Genomic DNA, 20904 nt, shown 5'->3' on the forward strand with positions numbered 1-20904 from the left:
GGAACTAGCGGACCAAGTGGAAAAGAACACTGCAATCATCGGGGGTTTAAAAGCGACACAAAAAGACATAAAAAATGAATTAATAGCGACACAAAAGGAATGTCAAATGGTACATGAGGGGTTGACGAAGAAGTTGGAAGAGGTGACAGAAGTAATGGAGACGAAGGACCGGGAGGTAAGGACGCACATAGAAACGGTTAAAGTAGCAATGGAGGAAGAAATCGAGGGGGCGCACCGGGAGCTGAAAGAGGTAAAGGAAAAATTAGAGGAGGTGGAAGAGGGGGTGAGTGAAATTAAGAAGAGACGGAGGGAAACTAAGAAGGAGATAAAGGAGGAAGTCATGGAATATGTACAAGGTCTGTGTTCAAATCATGATGTGAAGCTCACTAACCAAATAAAAAGTTTGCAGGTGGCGGAGGAGGTGCGACGAGGTACGGAGGTGAGTGGCAATGTACATGATGTGAGGGGAGATTCAGTCGGCTTGGGGATTGGTTTGGATCCGGGTGTTCGTGAAAGGCCGTTGGTGAAGTGTGTGACAGGACAGGTGTGCGAAAAAAGAGGTGTGCGAGAATGTCCGACCATGGGGTGTGTGAGGAAAAAGTGCACGCCGAGGAGTGAGTGTGCCGTCAGGAGTGAGCCGGTCGAAGCGCGTGTGCGAGGGGGTACATGGAAGCGCGGTGTGGTGAGTGTTACGGAGGAAGTAACGAGAGAGTGTACACCTGTGGTGAGTGTTACGGAGGAAGTAACGAGAGAGTGTACACCTGTGGTGAGTGTTACGGAGGAAGTAACGAGAGAGTGTACACCTGTGGTGAGTGTTACGGAGGAAGTAACGAGAGAGTGTACACCTGTGGTGAGTGTTACAGAGGATGTAACGAGAAAGTGTACGTCTGTGGTGAGTGTTACAGAGGGTGTAACGGGAGAGTGTGCGCGAGAAAGGTGTGTAACGGACGGGTGCATGAGGAAAGAGTGTGCCGTCGAAAGTAAGGGTGAGTGCGCTGTCAAGAGTGGTGGTGAGAGTAGTGAGAGTGACAAGGAGAGTGAGCTGGTTGTGACAGGTGAGCGAGGATGTACACCTGGGATGGAAGGATGCACACCTGGAATGGTAGAGCGTGTGTGGGAAGGCACATTTGAGTTGGTAGTGAGGCACGTGGTTGGGTGTGCGAATGAGGGCACACCTGTGATTGTCACAGAGGAAGTGACCGAGGAGGGGGCGCGAAGAGGTGTATTGGTGAGGTGTGCGAGCAACGAATGTGTGCCAAAGTGTTCGGTGGTCAGGTGTGTGACCAAGTCGGTGAGCGGAGTGAGTGTACCGAGGTGTGAAAGAAAAGGTACGAGGAGAATGGGAACGGCTGCATGCATGAGCAAGAAAGAGGTAGCGTATGCATGTAAGCCTGCAGGTGAAGCGTCGACGGTAACCGGGTTAAAGGTTAGGTCGACTTTTAGCCGGATCGGGCCCTCGGTGCGTGCCGGGCTTCGCGTGTCGCGAGAACCAGCGGGGATCCGAACCACGGCGGTTTCGAAAGAACCGCCGTGCGCGATCCACGCTGGGCCTCGCTTTGAACGGCCGCGGCCGGGCTCCACTAGGCGGAGCGGGCGGCTGGATAGGAAGGGTCGCTATGGCGACCACGTTTTGTTGAGACGTGCCGGCAGGTCGAGATCGGGACATTGGATGGCTCCACGCCGAGGTGATGCGTGGGATCTCGGCCCGGGTAAGCCCCCGCCCCGGCCCCGAATGCGGGACGCATCCAGCCGCCAGCACAAAAGAATCCGCGTTCAGTGCTCGGCTGTACGAAGCCGGGCTGTAGATGTGAATTGGCGCACCGAGAGGATGTAATAAGTAGACGGGTGATGGTGATAGTGATAGTGATTTAAAACGAAATTTAGAAAAGTGAATAGAATTGGCAGTAAATGGAAAAATTTTGAATTGTTGGATTTGGACGAGCGAAATTGGTAGTGAGAGACCCCCGATGTGGTGGGATGGCAAATCCACCATCCCTCACAGGTGGGGGCAAAGGAGCACTAGATTATGGGGTGTATGGCAGTGAAAACTAGCCCGGGTGGGTTAGGATATTGTGTGTAGGGATCTAGAAGATGACATTAGGTAACGTTAAGGTTAGTTAGTGACTGATACCTGTAGTGGGGACGCAGGTAGATTAGTATGGATGATAATGACGTGGGAGCGCAATAGTTTAAAGGGACGACTGGGAAGCGCAAGTTTCAGAGGGGAGTAGTTAGCGGAGATGATGCCGTGTGTGTGAGGATTGAACAGGTGAGAATGGAACAGGTGTGATTGCACAGGTGTGCAACTGAACAGGTGTGTGGAGCAGTGTATGAGGGAGTAGTGGTGATTGCGTGTTGTGTTGACCAAATGGTCCAGGAAGAAAGGAGGGTGCAGGTGGCACCAGGTATGATTGCACAGGTGTGCAACGACAGGTGAATGAAGAACAGGTGTATGTGGCTGTATGGAATAAATGGTATGGAGTAGTGAAATGGATGGTCGTGGAGTGAGAATGGTGGAAATTGTGGAGTGGAGTGGATGGTGCGAAGGTGTGAATGGGGGAAGAGTGGACCCCCATCGCGGATACCCGGGGCGGGTAGTGTAAGTGTTAGGTAGAGGGTACAGGTAAATTGTGGTTGGATATTGGCATCTGTGGTGCGGGTGACAGAATGGTATGTGGATGGGTGCGTTGGTGTTGTGGAAATGGCTGGGCGTGTAGCCTGTTAGTGTGTGTAGTTGGTTTGGGCACTCCACCACTGTAAGGATGTCGGCCAGGTGAGGCCGCAGGTGGGCTCTGGGAGCCGGTAGTAGTTGTGTGGATGGGGCCCGAGGATCCGGAGGACGGACCCGGGTAGCCCAGTGCCAGAGGGCACTAAGGGGTGACAGAGCCAGGAGAGGGGCTGTCCCCAGTTAGTTAGGTTGGGGTGAGGAGCTAGGTAAGCTCGGGTGGCAACTACAGTGGTGGAGGTGTGCAGGTGGGTAGACCTGTTGGGAGAGGTACACGTCGCAGCCCAGAAATTGTGCTAGAGCACCGGGAGATGAATCGGGGGAGTGAGACCCCAAAATTGAGGAGCACCACAGTTTGGCCAATGGGAATTGGTTATTAGAACCCGTAGTGTAAGTTGGCCAATGGATTGGCAGGGAAAGACCCCGGGTAGTGTAAAGTGTGTTAAAGTCATTTAGAGGATAGGTAGGATGAAGGATCTCCTCGCACCATCTGCATCCACTCACCTGAGGTGACAGGTACTCCACACCATGCCATGTTTTGATTATTTTTTATGATGCAAATGTTTGGGTTGTGAGACGCATCATGACGTGGGTGTGACATTGTGCGTAATTCCATCTCTCCCTCCTTTTGAGGATTGATGATGAATTGATGATGGCAAATTTTGAAGTAGAGGGATTGTGGTGACGAATTTGGTATAAGGGAAATATGGGGAAGACGTGACAGTAGTGACGAATTTGTAAATGGGTAGATTTTGTAAATATGGGGTAAGAGCAAGGGTAGTGTAGGTGACAGGGGGGTGACGTACGGTAGGGACGAGCTTTCTCACTTCGCCCTCCGTACGCATTTCACCTTGCATTGCCTTGTTTGACGTGTACCCTTGTGACCTTACCCCTCGCTCAATTGTCTTTCTTTTGTCTCCCACATGACCTGTGCGCCATTGGGTGCCGAGGGGAGCGTGCGTGAGGTGGCCATTGTGCGCCCGAGATTCCCAGAACCAGCACGCATTGCGTTGATGTACCACTTTATGGACCGCTGTTCGGCGGCCAAGTACCACTTGATGGACCCCAGGTTCTGGGGCAGAGCACCTCTGTTGGAGACCGGCCATAGTGGCCAGGGAATCTTGCTTGCGGACCTCGGTAAGGTGGCACCTATGCCAAACAGGTGGACCACCCTTAGTTGGCCCCTGAGGCCCTAAATAATAATAAAAAACGAACACAAGTTGTGCTTTTTATTATGTCCAAATAGGCCGCATGAAGCCAGAAGACGTCAGGAAGAACATCGGCCCAGCAGACAAGGAGAAGACCACCACCAGTTGTTTTGTTGTGTTTATTATGAACCATGGTGACTGCGCACCGAGTGGTGCTTTGTGGTGCTTGTGGTGCTTTTGGGTGCTTTTGGGTGCTTTGGTGGTATTGGTACTGGTGCATCGATGCAATGCGTGCTGTCTCCTCCCTCCCAACAGGAATTTCTTTCTCTTGTTCCCTAAAAAGAAAAGAAAAAAACACACAGGTCCTGGGTTGCGTTGTAAATAAGAAATCACGTCATTGTAAATAATGCTCCCCACCGTAAATGTATAGTTTCAGAATAATTCCGTAATTCGGTTAGCTGTGGGCTTGAGTCTGTTAGACAGGATGCAATGCAATAGGGGGACATACTTATTTGTGTTTTAAAATTGTCACACTCAGGGTCAGGTTAATTGTAGAGGGAATTACACCTACATGTCACACTCAGTTAAGTCTAGTAGGCCCGAGGACGTGCCTGAAGAAAGGAGGGTGCAGTGTAACGATTTTGAGAAGTGTAACGGGTTTTGAGAAGTGTAACGGGTTTTGAGGAGTGTAACAATTTTGGAGGAAGGGTAACGGATGTGAAGAGTATGGTTTTGGTATGGTAACATCCTGGTAATGTAAATAATGGTCGCAGCCGTCCTCCTAATTAATTTCATAGAACATACACGCAGGTCACGATATATCTTTTAAATAGTGTATTTCCTTATTCCATGTAGGCTAAGTATGTGTTTTCCACTAGATTGACTTTGCATTGTATCAAACAAAATAAGCGTAGGCCCTTCCAATTTCCCCAAAACCTCCCTTCCATTTGCCTTCCGCATTTTGGTCGGTTTTTCTCTTCAACCACCATTGGCCACGAGGTAAGGTTGGAGAAGAAAGGCGTGTCTCCACCTCGTCAGAAGAGGGCAGGAGTGAACCGGCCCTAACAGCCAATCAACACCGCGGTGAGTGACCCGGTAGGCGTGCCCTCGGAGCCGGCGGCTTAATTCCGCCGGAGGTGATAAAAGCGAATGCAAGGAACTGCTTGACGAAGAGGCCTTGAGAGATACGCTGGGGGATGACCTGGAAGAGGAGCGCAATCCACCGCAAGCCCTACCTACCTACCTACCTACCTGCCTGCAATATCCCCTGTCGTTGGAGAGACGCGCTGAACGGAGGGAGACGGCTCCACCCCAGGAAGAGGAGCAGGTGTGCCGAGCCAGCGCGTGACGGCCGCGGATACGCGACGGAGGTTTTCCCGCCAAAACCGCGAGGGGTTGAAAGCTGCGGCCTCCGACCTTGCCTTCCTCTCTCAAGCAATCAACCTCGAGCCATTACCTGCCTGCAATATCCACCGTGTGAGTGTGAACGTCCTGTCCTACTCGTTTGTCTTGGGGATTAAGTAAATGAAATAGAATAAGTTAACAATGCACTGTGTGACTGCTCTTTTCCATCTATTGCTGTAAATAATATTGGTCGCTCTAAAATATTGCTTGTGTGTGTATAATAAATCTGTTCTTCCTCCAAACTCTGTCTTTCTTCTCTCTTCTTCTCTTTCGGTCGCTTTAGAGGTTTCCCAATTGAATATCTGTAGCGCGATTAGTCAACGTTCGGTTGGAATCGGGTTCTAATCGGGGAGTAACTGTTCGGACGCGGTTAAATACACCACCGCTCGGTCAATATAACATCTAAAAGCCGTGTCCGTAACAATATATACTTACACTAAGTTTGGTCAAAATCCCATCACTGGTTCACAATTTAGCACAGTAACATAATTTTTACCTAATGGGACTTCTGGCCTTTGACCTCTTGATGCCAAAATGTAATCAGTTCATCTTTGCATCATAATATATACATTTACCATGTTTGGTTCACAAGTTATTGCGGTGACAAGATTTTTACCTAACATCTGACTTTTTTTTTTGTATACTGAATCGAGGCTCGTGAAAGAGCTAACATTTACTTCACAAACAAATCAACCAGACAAACAAAATATATAAAAAGAGGGAGCGGAAGACAAGATGGGGAGAGAAGGGGAAGCACACAAACACAACATTTGAGAGCAGGGAGATGTGTGGGAGGGAGAGGGCTTGGGGGAAGGAGGCGTGGGAAGGGGGGTGGGGGGTGGGAGAAGTATAAACCACAAGGACACCAAGGACTTCCAGGACAGAAGTTGGTATTTCAAAAAAGTGGAATTGGGGTGAAATTAGCAGGGGTAGAAAAGATCTAGGTTTTGGATGGGGGAAGATAAGAGATGGTGGTGAACAGCTGTTTTAAAGACCTGGAGGGTGGAGTGGGATTGAAGAGAGTGAGGGAGTTTGTTCCAGAGGCGGGAGAAAAGAGGAATGAAGGAATGAAGGTGAGCAGAGAGTCTTGATTTTGGCAGTTTAACCATAAGAGGGTTGCAGGCAGATCTTGTGCGACCTGTAGGAATATTTGCGGGACAGAGCCCAGAGAGAGCTGGGGGGGCAAGGCCAGAGAGGAGTCGGTAGAAGACGGAAAGACCACCAACCTGCCTGCGGTGAGTGAGTGAGAGGCCCTTGGAGTTAGCTTCATCGCGAGAGATTCCAATGATTCTGAATGCTTTGGTTTCAACAGCGTGAAGACGAGCTAGATGTGAGGCAGGAGTAGTGCTGTTAGCCAGATTCAAAATCCCGTCTCGGAACCGTCTCGATAAATTTTCAATTTTCATAACGGGATCTCGGATCGGCTCGGTTCCTGACAAAGTAATACATAGAAAAAATAAAAAAATAAAAAAATAAATAAGGCTTCAAAAATAATGGAATTTCATTACAATATATAAACAACAATGAAAAAAATTCATTTCTGATGTTGAGTACTTAAATTCCGACTTAGCTTCCATTTACCGGGATGAAATAAAATACACCGCCTACATGCAGATGATCGGCCACCGATGGGACCGGTGTTGTCTCATTACAGTTTGTATTGTCGTGTAATTTCTTGCTCGGAATGTCAGAGAGAGGGAGAAAATGTTTCTGCCCAGGCATATTCGAGTCCCGGTTGGAGTTTCATTATCATTTTGTGAGTTGTGATCGGGCATGTCAAGCGTTCTCGTAGCTCGCGCGCGTGCACGTACGACCGTTCGATATTCATGATAGTTCAATAGTTGCCGCGTCCTGCTGCTGCGCACATGTGCATGTTACTTTTTTTTTAATAGTTCCGTTAAGCGGGCTATAATGACGCAGCGTTGCGTGCCTCAACTCAAATCGGAATGTACAATTTTTTGTTCAACCCGTTGATAGCCGTTCGGTGGACGGATCGAATATACCGACCCCTTATTCCAGAAATTGAAACTAATACCGCTAAATAACGCCTTTCATCGAATGTTCACGTGTTTTAACAATTGTCGACTGATAAGGCACCCAAGTTATCCGAGCCCATGCTTTGATCAACCCGACTGCGTTACCTGAATTCCTGGGAAGCCCCACCAGGACGACGGCAGACATTTTCAGAAGTTCCTGCCACACAACGAAATATTTTTTATTCATATTTACCTCAGCGCACGGAATCAACGGCATCAGAGCAGGTGGGCGCTGATTCGCTCAGAGCGATCACGTGATGACGCTATGACGCTATGAAAAAAAAAAAAAAAAAAAAAAAAAAAAAAAAAATCGCTCGCTTTGTCAAGGGGCTTGCTCCCCCCCCCCCCCCCCCTGTTCCCCTCCCCCGCCCGGCAATGCCGGGTACTTCTGCTAGTAAATTATAAAGCAGGCGGTGTAGTGAACACCCCCCCCCCCCCCACCCTCCTTATTTTGACTCTGTGACTAAAGTAAACGTAATCAACGTATCAGGCCTAAAGTGGAGATAAGATAACCAAAATACTTTCACATTCAAACCGTCAAACCAAACCCCGAGGGATTCTTACAATTTATAGATTTAGCGTTGCAATTAAACATAAACGTTCATCAAAAACTCATTTCATAAAACTACATAATGTATTGTACTTGTATTAATACATTGTGTGTAGAATAATCCGTTATAAACGTGTTTTTAATCTAAATTAAAATCGTCCCTACATTCACGGGGCTCGAGCGAATCCCTCGATATTAATGTGCTAAAGACCCTAGCAACCACATTCCGTAACTCGTCTCCAAGGACGGACACGTGACCGTAGCGGGGTGAGGGCGAGGCGGAGTGATACAGCGGAAGGATTCAACGGTTTAAATAAAGCCGCGATGCGGGGGATTTTCATTGGGATCTTTATCCTGATTTCGTTACCTCCGCCACCAAAGGTGGATGGAGTTTATGTTTTCACTCCTGTCTGTTTGTCCGTTTGTTTGTGAACACAATATCTCAAAAAGTTGTGGACGGATTCGGACGAAATTTTGTGGAGATGCAGCGTGTGTGACAAGGACGACATGATTAGATGTTGGTGAAGATCCGGATCCGGTTTCGTTTGCAGTGCATTGTTTGTTGACGAGGGGAAAATCCTGGAACAGTGAGTTTACTTTATCTATTATCGTTTGTGTCAGTTCAGCTGCACTTGCGTAAAATGATGCTTGTGCAGAAGCAGAGTAATGAAAGCAAGGCTCAATAAATGCCTCTATTATGGAAAATATCTGCAAGAAGTTGGAATTTTAACCGGGATTTTTTTACCGAGAAATTGCGTCAATCAATTTATCTCGGGACCGTCCCGAGACCGTCTCGAAAGCCGAAACCGCCGGGATTTCGTCCCGGTCTCGGCTCGGTTGACAGCCCTAGGCAGGAGCACCAGCCCAGATGGGAGAGACCCTTGACCTCATGCCCCAAAATGTAATCTATCTTTACCTAATTATACATACCTGCACAAAATTTGACGTAGATCCCTTCAGGTGTTCTCAACTTAGCACGGTAACGAAACCCATCACGGAGGGACAGGCAGGCAGACATATGCACAGGCGGACGGATGGACAACCCGAAAACATGATGCCTCCGTCGAATTTGTCAGCGGAGGCATAAAAAATTGACAGGATAAAACTCCAAAGCTTTTTGAGTTTCTACCTTTGTCTACCATCTACATGTGGCAAATACGCCAGCTGCCCTCTTGGAAAGACTCCGGAACAAGCGTGGCATCTAGTAATCAACAAAAATCCGAAATCACCAGGGTGTAGTCTTGAGCACACGATTGTGTGGTGCAGAAAACTACTCCCTGTATCACAAGCAAATCGGGCAGCTCGATGGGTTGCATATGCACAGTCTAACATTCTCCATTGACAGGCATGACCAATGGCATGACCAACTACCAACTCAAGGAAGGCAAGCACTTGCCTGGCAATCAATGTTTGCAGTTAAAAGACAATCTGAAAAGGAACTTGAAAACTTGCCATTGTGACTGCGAAGTGGGAAATTTTCCAATCTGTATTTCAGTTTTGAAATTAAATGGTTGCTCTTGGAGTCCCCTGGAGTTATGACGTTTCTCCTGCTTCCTCCATGCTTTATCAACAACACCAACCATGTAGCAAAGCTGGTCTCAAAATCAAGCCGTATACTGGGCATCCTTTGTCGATTTAAGTCTTTCCTTGGAAAATTAGCTACACAATCTACAAGGCCTTTGTCTGTAGCTCATTGGAATAATGCTCTCCGTTATGGGCAGGAACCCCAGCTTCATATCTGTGTCCTGGATTCAGTGGACCCTTAAGGCCTCAAAATTAATGGAATATTTCACACTGCCAAAGCACAAGGTCTGTCGCTCTCACATTGCAGGTTGGTTGGTGATCTGTTTTCTACCATATATTCTCCGGTTTTTCTCTCCCAGTCCTACGACCACTGCTCCTGCTCCCTCCCACCCACCACAAATTAGTTCAGAGTGAATAAAGTTCCACATGCAGGGCCTTCCGGTGGTGGCTTCTGGAAAAGCGCTATACAAAATAAATGAATTATTATTATTATTATTAAAGTGAGGCCACCCTCCTTGGCTAGTCTCTCCCACCATACTTTACCCTGAGCCTACCGACATCGGGCACAGACCTGGGCTTGCTGACATCAGATATCAGTTTATCCAAGATGTGTCAAATCGGTTAAAGTTGATTATATTAGACATTCCTTAAACCTCAGGCTCTTGTGGTCATGTCCTGGCTGTAAGACGTCCCAAGCCACACACGATACCTTGCATGAAGAACTGCTGTCCTGTAAAGCTGAATGTGCCCTCCTCGGTAAAAGTAGTGGAAGTGTTTTCACAGGCTGTCAGACTTAACCTGTCACCCGATTTTAGTTTTACATGCCTTGCACAAAGGTGGACATGCTTGATCTCAGACTTTCAAACATTGCATCTAAATTGTCGAGTTTTTCAACAACCTTGTCCAAGGTGAGCGAAGACATCGTGGTGCTCACGGAAGCAGTTCTACAATGCTGGGTGCAGATGCAAATTGTAGTTTCCGGTTGCTCTGCCTTCTTGACCTTTTCTAGGAATCTTATTTTTTACCAATATCCCCGAACTGGTAGAGGAAGATGGACAAAGCAGGGGATGCATGATACGTCAGTAGTCAGATGTACTGTAGACCATCTTAAAGGACACAAAAAGCGCTCCACTTGTCCTATTTCATTGGATTGGCCGCTGGTTGGGAAATCATGACCCTCGCCCGATGATGGTTGAATTTGATACCCAAGGAGCAAGAAGATCATACATGCTCAGCCGATCCCACCTATATCGGGTTGGCATATATTTCCTAACATCCCAGAGCCGATGCAGGTAAAATAATTTCAAAGATCATCAACACTGCTGCCCTATTCCTCAGAGATGCATCCCGTATCCGGTACTGCCGAGAGACCCTGCCACCACCAACTCGGCTACACCATCTCCTGGCACTGGATGTCAGCCTCTATTTGTTAACACCACTATATCCACACCCACAAGTACCTTGCTCCCCAATGTTCGAGTAATGTTCCAAGGACCACCATTACACCAAATTTTCAAAAAAAAATGGAGTATCGCCTCATTCGCTCTCAGGACTACAGCTGGCGAGGCATCCTCCCTTCAAGTCATGCTCACAAATGTGTCAAGTCTTTGCAATAAAATCGACAAGCTTTGAGAAGTTGCCACTTTCACATCACCAGATGTACTTGCGATCACAGAAACATGGGATCATTCAGGCATCCAGGATGCCGAGTTAAGTATCCCGGGAGTACCATACATTTCGAGTAGACCGTACTGATTGTCAAATCGGTGGTGGCATCCTTCTTTACATAAGTTCTAGAAAAATCCAGTTCTCCTTCCTTGTCAATTAAAACCTTCACTCTTTGAATCCAACACATGCACAATTGAAATTTGTGATCCCCCTTCATATTACCTGTATACACCCCCCCTCCCCCCCCCCCAAACAGTTCCACAAACTGAAAATTTGCTTATAACACACCTAATAGCAAATGTTGTCGTCGAAATTCCTGGCCACCATCTCCTTGGGGACTTTAATGCCCCTCACAAATTGGTCAGCTGGTTCATGTTCTTCCCAGATTTAATTTGACTTTCAGCTGCTCTCGTTTAATGAGAACCATCTCTTTTTCCAATGAGATTAAGCGTGGACGCAGTCGTTAACTCTCGACCTCATTTTACTGATGATCACTCTTTCTCACACCAGATCACTTCTGCCCCTTTGTCTCAGTGGCCATGTTTGTATCCATTTCACCATGGAGACTCCATCAAACAACTGGCCATTGATGGGTTTCAAGCAGAGATACACCAAAATGGACAAGCCAGCAATTATTAAAGCAGCTTGGTCTTCATTGGGGTGTTCACTCTATTACTAATACATCGGTCTCTGCATTGTGGAATGTTTTCAAGACCACCAGTCTGCAGCTAGAAAACATCTATGTCTACCTCCACCGTGTAAACCCAGTCTTGAGACCACCTTGGTCCCGACGTCACGTCAGGAGAGCTCTCAAATGTAGCAACAATCTTTGGAGAGCCTCCATGCTTTTACCTTCAGAGCTCAGCTGGGAGAGTTACAGGCACGCCCATAACAGTGCTAAAACCTTGACCAGGGAGAGCAAAATACAGCATGAGGAACGACTTGTTGTAAATGCCAGACCAAAAAAAAAAAATTTTTTTTTTTTTTTTGCACACGTCCGATCAAAAGTCTCCCTCCGGCACAAGCCCTGTTATGTTCGTAGACTCCGGTTTTACAGTTACACCCGTAAAATCCGCAGATGGCTTCCATGCAAGTTTTGTCAGACTGCTACAATCTTAGCCAGACTGGATGCTTTATGGGCCCAGATAGTCCCAGGTATTTAACCCCTCCGTCAATACAAATACATTTCATTTCATGTTTTTTTTTTGTTGTTTGTTTAAAAAAAATTAACTTTATAAGATTTTTTTTGGGCACCTAAATCCATGTATTGGGTTGCCCAGAGTAGATTTTAAAATTGCAATGAAATACATTAAAGTACCATGATAAATTAATCAATAAAAATGATCATCATGGAGCCAATGGCTCGAGAAAGATGATGATTAATCCTGATTAAACTTCCAAAAATCTATGTTTACTGCATTTTTTTTTTTTTTCCTCCCCCACACTCTTTTGGAATCACATTCCAAAGGCTGTTCTGTCTCACTTCTACAAAAGCAAGCAGTGCACAACAATCTTGTCATCCCCAATTATATCACCTGGTGTTGGCCTAATGTTTAGGGCGGCAGGCTTGGGATCCTAAGGTCCTGAGTTCGAATCCTGTTGAATTAACTCAGCCTGTCATCCTGCCAAGGTCAGCAAAAAGAGTACCAGATAACTGGTTATAGAGAGGCATTGCATCAGCGGCAGACACGCCCACATAAATGATGCAACCAGCAGCCAGGTGGCTGCACGCGAACCACCATCCCCAATTCTGATCCATGATCTTTTATTATCCCATAAACCTTTCCCAACACAACTATCTTACTTTCTCGTTTTGGCATTTCCTCCCCTCTTTTTCTATTCATCAATTCCCTTGATGTTTGTCCCACTGTCAGTTATACCTTGCTCTTCCATGAACCTCGCTCTTGTAAAGAAGAAAAAATCATTAAGGAAAAAAGAATAATATCCCACAGCAAATTGCAAGTGAAATTTGTAGAAATTGAAGACGTTAGTGGTTATACGAGTATCGTATTAGTGTGAGAAATTGTATTAGTGTCGATCTTATGCTCATCGTGACATCTTAGAAAGCCGCAAGAATAACACGTATTTTTATTAGGCGTTACATACCTCAAGTTCAACCGTCCATGCTCAGATTCAATATTTCAGTTTCAGAACAGAATTTACATTTGACAGCAGTTGTTTTCTGGTTTAAGATGGTGAGAAATCCACAATCCTGCCATTCTGGGACTCCCTTTCACAACAGCATGAAATCAGTTCCCTCCTCCGATTAAAGGCTCACAGTTGGTACCTGAGATATTGAAACGAAAAATGACTTCTCCTTTTGTTTTCCACAAAATACCTTCAGCACCTAATAGCCTTAAATGTCCAGCCAAAAAGTGTAACTTTTTCACCAGTTTCATTTATGCCACAACAACCTGAACTTTGTTGGCTGACACCTTTTGTTAGTGGCCCAGCCTTCCATCTTTTGGCTCCCAAGGCAAGCGAACAAGCACATTCCCACCTGACTCCTTGCCCTCCAACCAAATATATTAATACATTCTTGCTACATCAATGTACCTATCTCACTTCTTTTTAAACTGAAGTGTCCTTGCTCCTACTACTCTTCCTGACAAGCTATTCCATAACTCCACAATTCCATAACTTGTTCAACATACTTCTTTTCTCCAAATACAAATGTGTGACATGGAGTACAACTCGAACTCGATTCCCTTTAAAAGAAAAAGAGGTGTGAGGACAGAAAAAGAAAAGCAGGTTAGGAAGAGATGGGACGGATTGTGGGTGACAGGGGGAAATGCAAGGACCATGCACGGTGCCCCAAAATTTTGCTCCTTTCTTCACAATTTTGACAACACTATTCAGACTTTTTTATTTTTAAATATACAAGGACTACGGCTCGTACTGGAGCTGCCACACACACACACGGACATACTGACGAGACAAACACTTAACACAGCAACTGAGCTTGGAGGAAGTGTTGTCATTTCCCAGAATACTCTGGGTATCAGGGACGTCACTGCAACGGCGGCGCTTTTCTCAACACTCAGCTGGGTATTTACCAAGGAGGAATTTCACCCTCCCAATGGATGCCAATTGGTGGGGATTATCTATGCTTTGTCTTTTTTTAAATGCTGAGCGTCAAGCAAGGAAGCAGCACGTACCATTTTTAAAGTCTTTGGTATGACTCAGCCAGGATTTGAACGACCAACATAACCATAATGCATGATTTACATTTTTTTTTTTTAATAAAGCCCAGAATCTATGACTAAGGTAGTAACAATGATCCTTCGAGCAACGATTCACAGCACCAGGAAGTACAATTACATCATACTATGAGGTTTTTACTTTGTGCCATACAGGACAAACCAGTTTGGTAGTTCCTGCTTAGTACCTTTTTTTTATCCGCACAGGCCTTGTTCACCATTTTGCCAACCGGCAAACACCCTATCTATGGCTGCTCCATCTAAACAAGCTTTAAATTATCAAACACATTTGATTGTTTGAATGAAAGTACTGCACAAAATATAGCTATCTTCTTCTCTTTAGGAACAAAGCAAGTAATTTTAATACATGGTCGAACTTCAGTCCTGGCCAGGTGGTTCGTGAAAGACTCGGGCCAAAAACTTTTCCTCGATCAACCCCACAAGGTGGGAATAATTTGGGTAGTGGTAGTGGTAGTAGTAGGTCCACTTTCCATTTCATAAAGCTTTGAGTACTGGCACCAATTAAGTTTATTAGCCATTTTGATATTGAAAGACAGACAGACATAGCTTTCTCAGAGAAAAAAAATTCGTATTGAACCCGATGACGTACATTACAAACTAGGACGGCACTCGGAAGAGCACATACCTCTGCCAGACTGAACAGTTTATGTTTTGTATCCCAATGATAGGCCAGATCTGGATTCAGACCTGAACCAAAATTTAATCCGTTTGTTCTTTGTCACCTAACCAACTCATTCACTTAGTTTTCTCAACTCTTCCATAACTTTTTTTTTTTTTTTTTTTTTTTTAATATGTTGTATCGCTTTTTTCGCTAAATCTCCCAATGGTGAAGAATCACTTAAAAGCTAAATAATTCTCGTATCCGAATCCATATTTAAATCTTCACCAAAAACAAATAGATTCGTCCTTGTCACGCACCCAACCTCTCCACCACGTTTCGGCCAAAACCACCCACAACTTTTGGAGATATCCTTCCATATATCGGTTTTAGCCCTATCTCCCAATGGTGAACAATCACAAAGCCAGATCCGAATCCGGATTTTCACCAAAATCTAATCATTTCATCCGTGTCACATACACAACCTCTGCCCAATTTCGTCCGAATCCGTCCACAACTTTTTTTTTTTTAGATATCTTGTTCAGACAGACAAACAAAGACAGGGGTGAAAACAACCTCCATCCACCTTTGGTGGCAGAGGTAAAAAAAAAGACTGGACAGGATAAAACCCAAACGCTTTTTGAGTTCCTACCTTTCTCTACCATCTTTCCGGGTGGCAAAACGCTAGCTGCCATCTTGGCAAGTTGTCGTAATCAACTCTGGAATAAACGCGGCATGAAGTAATCAACAAAAATCCTCGACTAAGCGTGTAGTTTTGAGCACACTGTGGTGTATGGTGCAGAAAACTACTCCCTGTATCACAAGCAAATTGGGCAGCTCGATGGGTTGCATATGCACCATCTGCGATAACATTCTCCATCGGCAGGCAGGACAACTTCCAACTGAAAGAAGGCGAGCACTTGCCTGGCGATCAATGTTTGCGGTTCAAAAACTGAAAGGGAATTTGAAAACTTGTCATTGTGACTGCGACATGTGGGAAAACATGGCTGCTGACAAAACAGCCTGGAGTGGCTTTATCCACATCTGTTTAAAGCGGTTTGAAGAGAAAAGGCAGAACATCATCTAAGTAAAGTGTGATCAATGGAACAGCCCAGGGCAAGACATTGTTGGCACCTTTATCTGCAATGAAAGTGGGAAATGCTGCCCCCTCGCTTCGGCTTGAAATGCCACAAACAAACAGGAGTATGCCGCAAGGAATCTGCTATTGTTTGAGAATGCCATCATAGACCAAGATTGGCTCACCACCTCTCCATAGACATGCTAGCACAGTGAGGGAGTGCTCAGCTGTGGATATGGCATATACATTATGGTCCAAATGATTTGTCAAAGTTTGTCAAGTAAAATTGCATTTTTTAACTACGACACTCATACCTGTCAGGCTGACCAGTTTACGTTTTGTATCCCACTGATAGGCCAGATCTGGATTCGACCTGAACCAAAATCGAATTGGCTTGTTATTGTCACAACTGGTGTTGTGCAACTGGTGCAACACAACTGGTGCAACCCTGGTGTTGGGCTAGTGGCTAGGGTGCCGGCTTAGGATCCTAGGATCCTGGGTTCGAATCCCGGTCGATCGCTGAATTAACGCCAGGGGGGTTGAATTAACGACCTTCTGAATTGAATTAACTGAATTAACGACCTGAATTAACGCTGAATTAACGACCTTCCGAGGTCGGCAAATTGAGTACCAGTTCACTGGTAAATCCCTGTTTGTCGTTAAAGGCAGCAAAAAGGGTTGGCGTCAGGAAGGGCATCCGGCCGTAAAACATTGCTTCAAAAAGGGGACCAAAAAACAACAACAACCATGGTTCCCGAAAAAGGCCAACCCCCGCTTTGCGGGGAAAAATGGCCTCTAAAGGTGGTTTTTTTTTTGTTATTGTCACAGACCGAAGTAATCCACCAAGATTCATCCGAATCTTTCCATAACTTTTTCAGATATCATGCAATATATCGTTTTTAGCCACATCTCTCCATGGTGAAGAATCTTTTAAATTATATTATCCGGATTCAGATCTTAAGCAAAATTGAATCAATTCGTCTTTGTCAAACACTCAACCTGTCCACCAAGTTTTGTCCAAATCTGTCACAACTGGAGATATCCTGCTACCAGACAGACAAACAAGGAGACAAGCAAATGACAAACAGGTGAACACAACCTCTGCCCACCTTTGGTGGTGCAGGTAACCAGGTAGTGGATCTTGCAAAAGCAATTTATTTAAATAAATAAAAAGAAAATTAAAAAAAAGAGCTTTACCTCAAGAATGGCCTAAAATAATATTTAGAGAGTTGTTGGCTACAGCAGTAGGTAAGCAAACCCACAGAAATACCATATGAAAATTATGGCACATAAAAGTATTACACGAATATGGTGATTCTGAGCACCCCTATCTCTTTCCCCCCCAAAAAAACAATTTTGAACCATACTCATGCACAGATCGTTGGTGCTGCCAAAGCAATTTCTTGACAAGGGTTATAGTGGGTGGTTTGCCATTGCTTTCCCAGCATCCTTGCTCAATCCTCAATTACTGAGCGGCAAACAAGGAGGCAGCACAAAGTCTTTGGTGCAACTCGGCAGGGGTTCCAATACACAGGTAAGAACCATGGCCCCTTAATTAATGCCAATTAACTCACAAATAGCCAGCGACACTATACAAGCACATGCAGCGAAAAATGAGCCCAACGACACAATACAAGGATTATTAATAAATAAATTAATTTATTTTTAAAAAACCAAAAAAAAAAGTTGGTACAGAAAAAAAAGTGGAAGTAAAATAGCTTCAATTTCTGGATGTGGCTAAAAAAAAAGAGAAAAGGAAGGTGTTAATGTGTTGCATACCCACAGATGCAGACAGCAGGTGGTGCAAGACAAGAGAGGAAGAGGATGACGAATGTTGTGTCCACGCAGAAAAAGTCACTGCGGACCAAATCCAAAATGTCAACAGCAGACATGTTTGAGAAGTTGTATTTCGTAAGACGAGTTTAATCCACCTGGGACCATGCGTTTCAATTTGTGGGAAGACTGCAAAGGTATTTGGTCTGGCATAACCAGGATGTCCATAACATAACCATAAAGCATGCCATTTGTACCTCGCTGGTATAATGGTACCATGTGCAACCTTTCATATTGTCCACCAACGATGTGCACAGATCACGTGGTACAATTTGAGAGCACGCACGGATTAAACAATTTTTTTTTTTTTTACTTATTGAACGTTATTTTTTTTTTTTTTTTACAAGGATGAGTTTCGCCACGGTATGACGTAAGTACGAATTACACGAACAAACTTCAGGCACAGTATGAGACGTTTCACACTGACGTCATCACGCAGTGACGTATCCTGACAATCAGTAACAGCAAAATAAACAAAGTTTATGGAATCGATTTCCAGACAAGATAGCCATTCAACTGTCAAGTTCAAACGGGAAAAGATGATTTATAGGATAGCGAGATAAATAAATAAAAAATCCCCAAAAATCACGGGATTCGAACAACCGACCTCCCAAACTCGGAGCAGAAGCTAACCCGTAACACTATATTGCTTAAAAATTTAACCAACCAAGTCAGGTAAAACAGGTAATGCAGCTTCAAATTCATAAGCTACTCTTACTAACCCTTCCCAAGGTAAGCAACCTAATCCAAGCCGATAAACTTAGCTCGCGTGCTAAGGTACCTCGACCTTTGATTGGTCAACCGATGAGGAGGAAGGGCGTCGAAGATCAGTTTACCAATCAGCAAAAAACTCGTCAAAAAGATCCACAAAAACTACAAAACGTTCAATGGGTGCAAGACATGGTGGGTTCGACCACTCCAGCAAATCAAGGGGGGGGGGAAAGGGGGCAATGCGGGGTCTCGACATCAATCGTGAGAATGACTGATAAAGTTTGGGGGCGAGGGGAGAGACCCAGCACGGTGATGAACCAGTTCCGGGGAACATGGCGCCCAATTCCCTCCCGATCATCCCTCCCAATTCTGTCACCACTTGATCCCGTCCTATATATTTATATATTTATATATCTATATCTATATCTATATCTATATCTCTATCTCTATCTCTATCTCTATCTCTATCTCTCCTCTCACCGGGATTTATCGAACCCTGACGTCTTCGTTACATTTTAACCACCATCCCCAAAAAGCACCTGAAAACGCGCACGTATATTCACTCCTTACCAAGTATCGCAAGAGCACAAACCACAGCCTCAAGAACCCGTCCGACCGCCATGGCGAGAGCACGTACAATGGCCGAACCAACACCGCCTTTGGTTAACACCCCTTTCCTCTCACCTTTCGTGAATCCACGCCCCCTTTGTTCTGCCCTCCATCCCCTGACGCCACGCCCCCTCCAATCAATCCTCCATCCCCTGACGCCACGTCTCTTCGATTGTATCCTCCTGGCTCCACCCCCTCGCGTTCTCACTCGACAACTGCATAGCTCCACCCCCTCGCGTTCTGGCTCGATAACTGCAACATCTCCTTGCGGCTTGCACTATTTTAATCGATGCATTTCATTTCACCGACCTATGACCTTTTCCTACAGGTTTTTGCGGAACAACCATTTCCATCTTTGTAATGTATTACCTTGGCATAGGTATGGGAAGGCAGCAGTGCAAGTACAGAGAGCACAGAGAGAGAAGAATGTTTGAGTAAATGAAGATTAAGGTGAGGAGAGGAAGATGCTTGACATCGGTACTTGGTAAGAGTTGGGAATTAAGAGCAGGGAAAGAAAGGGACAAGTCTGGACCATAATGTATGGGAAGGGAGCACCTCAATTCAGCCATATTTCTGGACGTAAAAAATAAAGTTAAAAATACCAATTGATCTACGTCCCCCTGAGGCCATCTACCCATTACGTACGTCCCCCTGAGGAGCAGGAGGTCCAGACTCGAGCATATAAGGTGGATACAGGTGTGCTGGGGAGGGTCAGGGGGCGGGGAATGGGTAGGCAGGAGTATTGGGTGAATAGGTATGACATGTACACGACCAATCACAATGGTGCTATGACAAATAAAGGGAAAACAAACCCCAAAAAGCAAACATGAGGATTCATTAATGTGGATAAAGTATATTTCATCAATATGATTAATTTTATTGCAATTTACCAGCGAATTTGGGATTACCTGGTGTTCATATCAAAACAGCCATTTTCGTGCGATGGTGATGCAGGCCATCAGGTAACAATGCCGGGTTGCCACACATTTGGCTGATCCTGATCACTTGCCGAGATACTAAAGGTAAGTCATTCAGACCAACAGCAAGGTAGGACGCTCATGTTGTTCAGATCTAACCAAGCAGGGGCTGCTAGAATGGTCTAGCCGTCAAGGTACGCACACTCGCCTCTAAGCCCTCTAGCCTGGGTTCGAATCCCGACCCAGCTATAAACTGTCATCCTGGTGTTTTACAGGGATGGTGATTCATCGATGTGTGTGTCGTCCCTCGGATGGACGTTAAACTGGGTGGTCTGTCTTATCAGTATTAGTTTGTGGACGTGAAAGACCCCACGGGGTCCTTTGCAGAGAGTAGGCGAGCTATCGCCGGCACCATGAACAAATTCCTAATGCCCAAGGTGTGGTGATCCGACCAGGAATGTTGCCTAGCAACTGCTTCGGCAGTACCAGCGCTCTGCATATAGTATGGTACATGATGATGGAGATAATGACGATGGAGATAATGACGATGGAGATAATGACAATGATTATAACGGTGCTGGTGATGATGATGATAATGATAGATATACTGATGAAGGATATGATGAAAATGATGATAATGGTGCTGATGATGATGATGATAATGGTGCTGATGATGATAATGGTGCTGAGGATGATGCTGATAATGATGGAGATAATGATGATGGAGATAATGACAATGGTGCTGGTGATGATGATAATGGTGCTGATGATGATGATGATAATGGTGCTGCTGCTGCTGATGATAATGGTGCTGATGATGATCATGATAATGGTGCTGATGATGATGATAATGGTGCTGCTGCTGATGATGATAATGGTGCT

At 45.3% G+C, this 20904-nt stretch overlaps 1 protein-coding gene across 2 annotated transcripts in view; it reads right to left on the minus strand.

Annotated features, from left to right (window-relative positions):
* The window catches only part of LOC137412432 (junctional adhesion molecule C), a 70617-nt gene extending 51414 nt beyond the window's left edge, over positions 1-19203 (minus strand). Inside the window, exon 1 of one of the 2 annotated variants that reach the window (XM_078782557.1) lies at positions 19067-19203. In XM_078782557.1, coding sequence (XP_078638683.1) covers positions 19067-19118 — 52 coding nt within the window. In that variant the 5' untranslated portion in view covers positions 19119-19203. The remainder of the gene's footprint in view (positions 1-19066) is intronic. The other variant, XM_078782562.1, reaches the window with a different exon arrangement.
* Between the last annotated feature and the right edge of the window lie 1701 nt (positions 19204-20904).

Source organism: Myxine glutinosa, chromosome 1 (genome assembly GCF_964187855.1).
Source record: "Myxine glutinosa chromosome 1, kmMyxGlut1.1, whole genome shotgun sequence".
Taxonomy (NCBI): Eukaryota; Metazoa; Chordata; class Myxini; order Myxiniformes; family Myxinidae; genus Myxine; species Myxine glutinosa.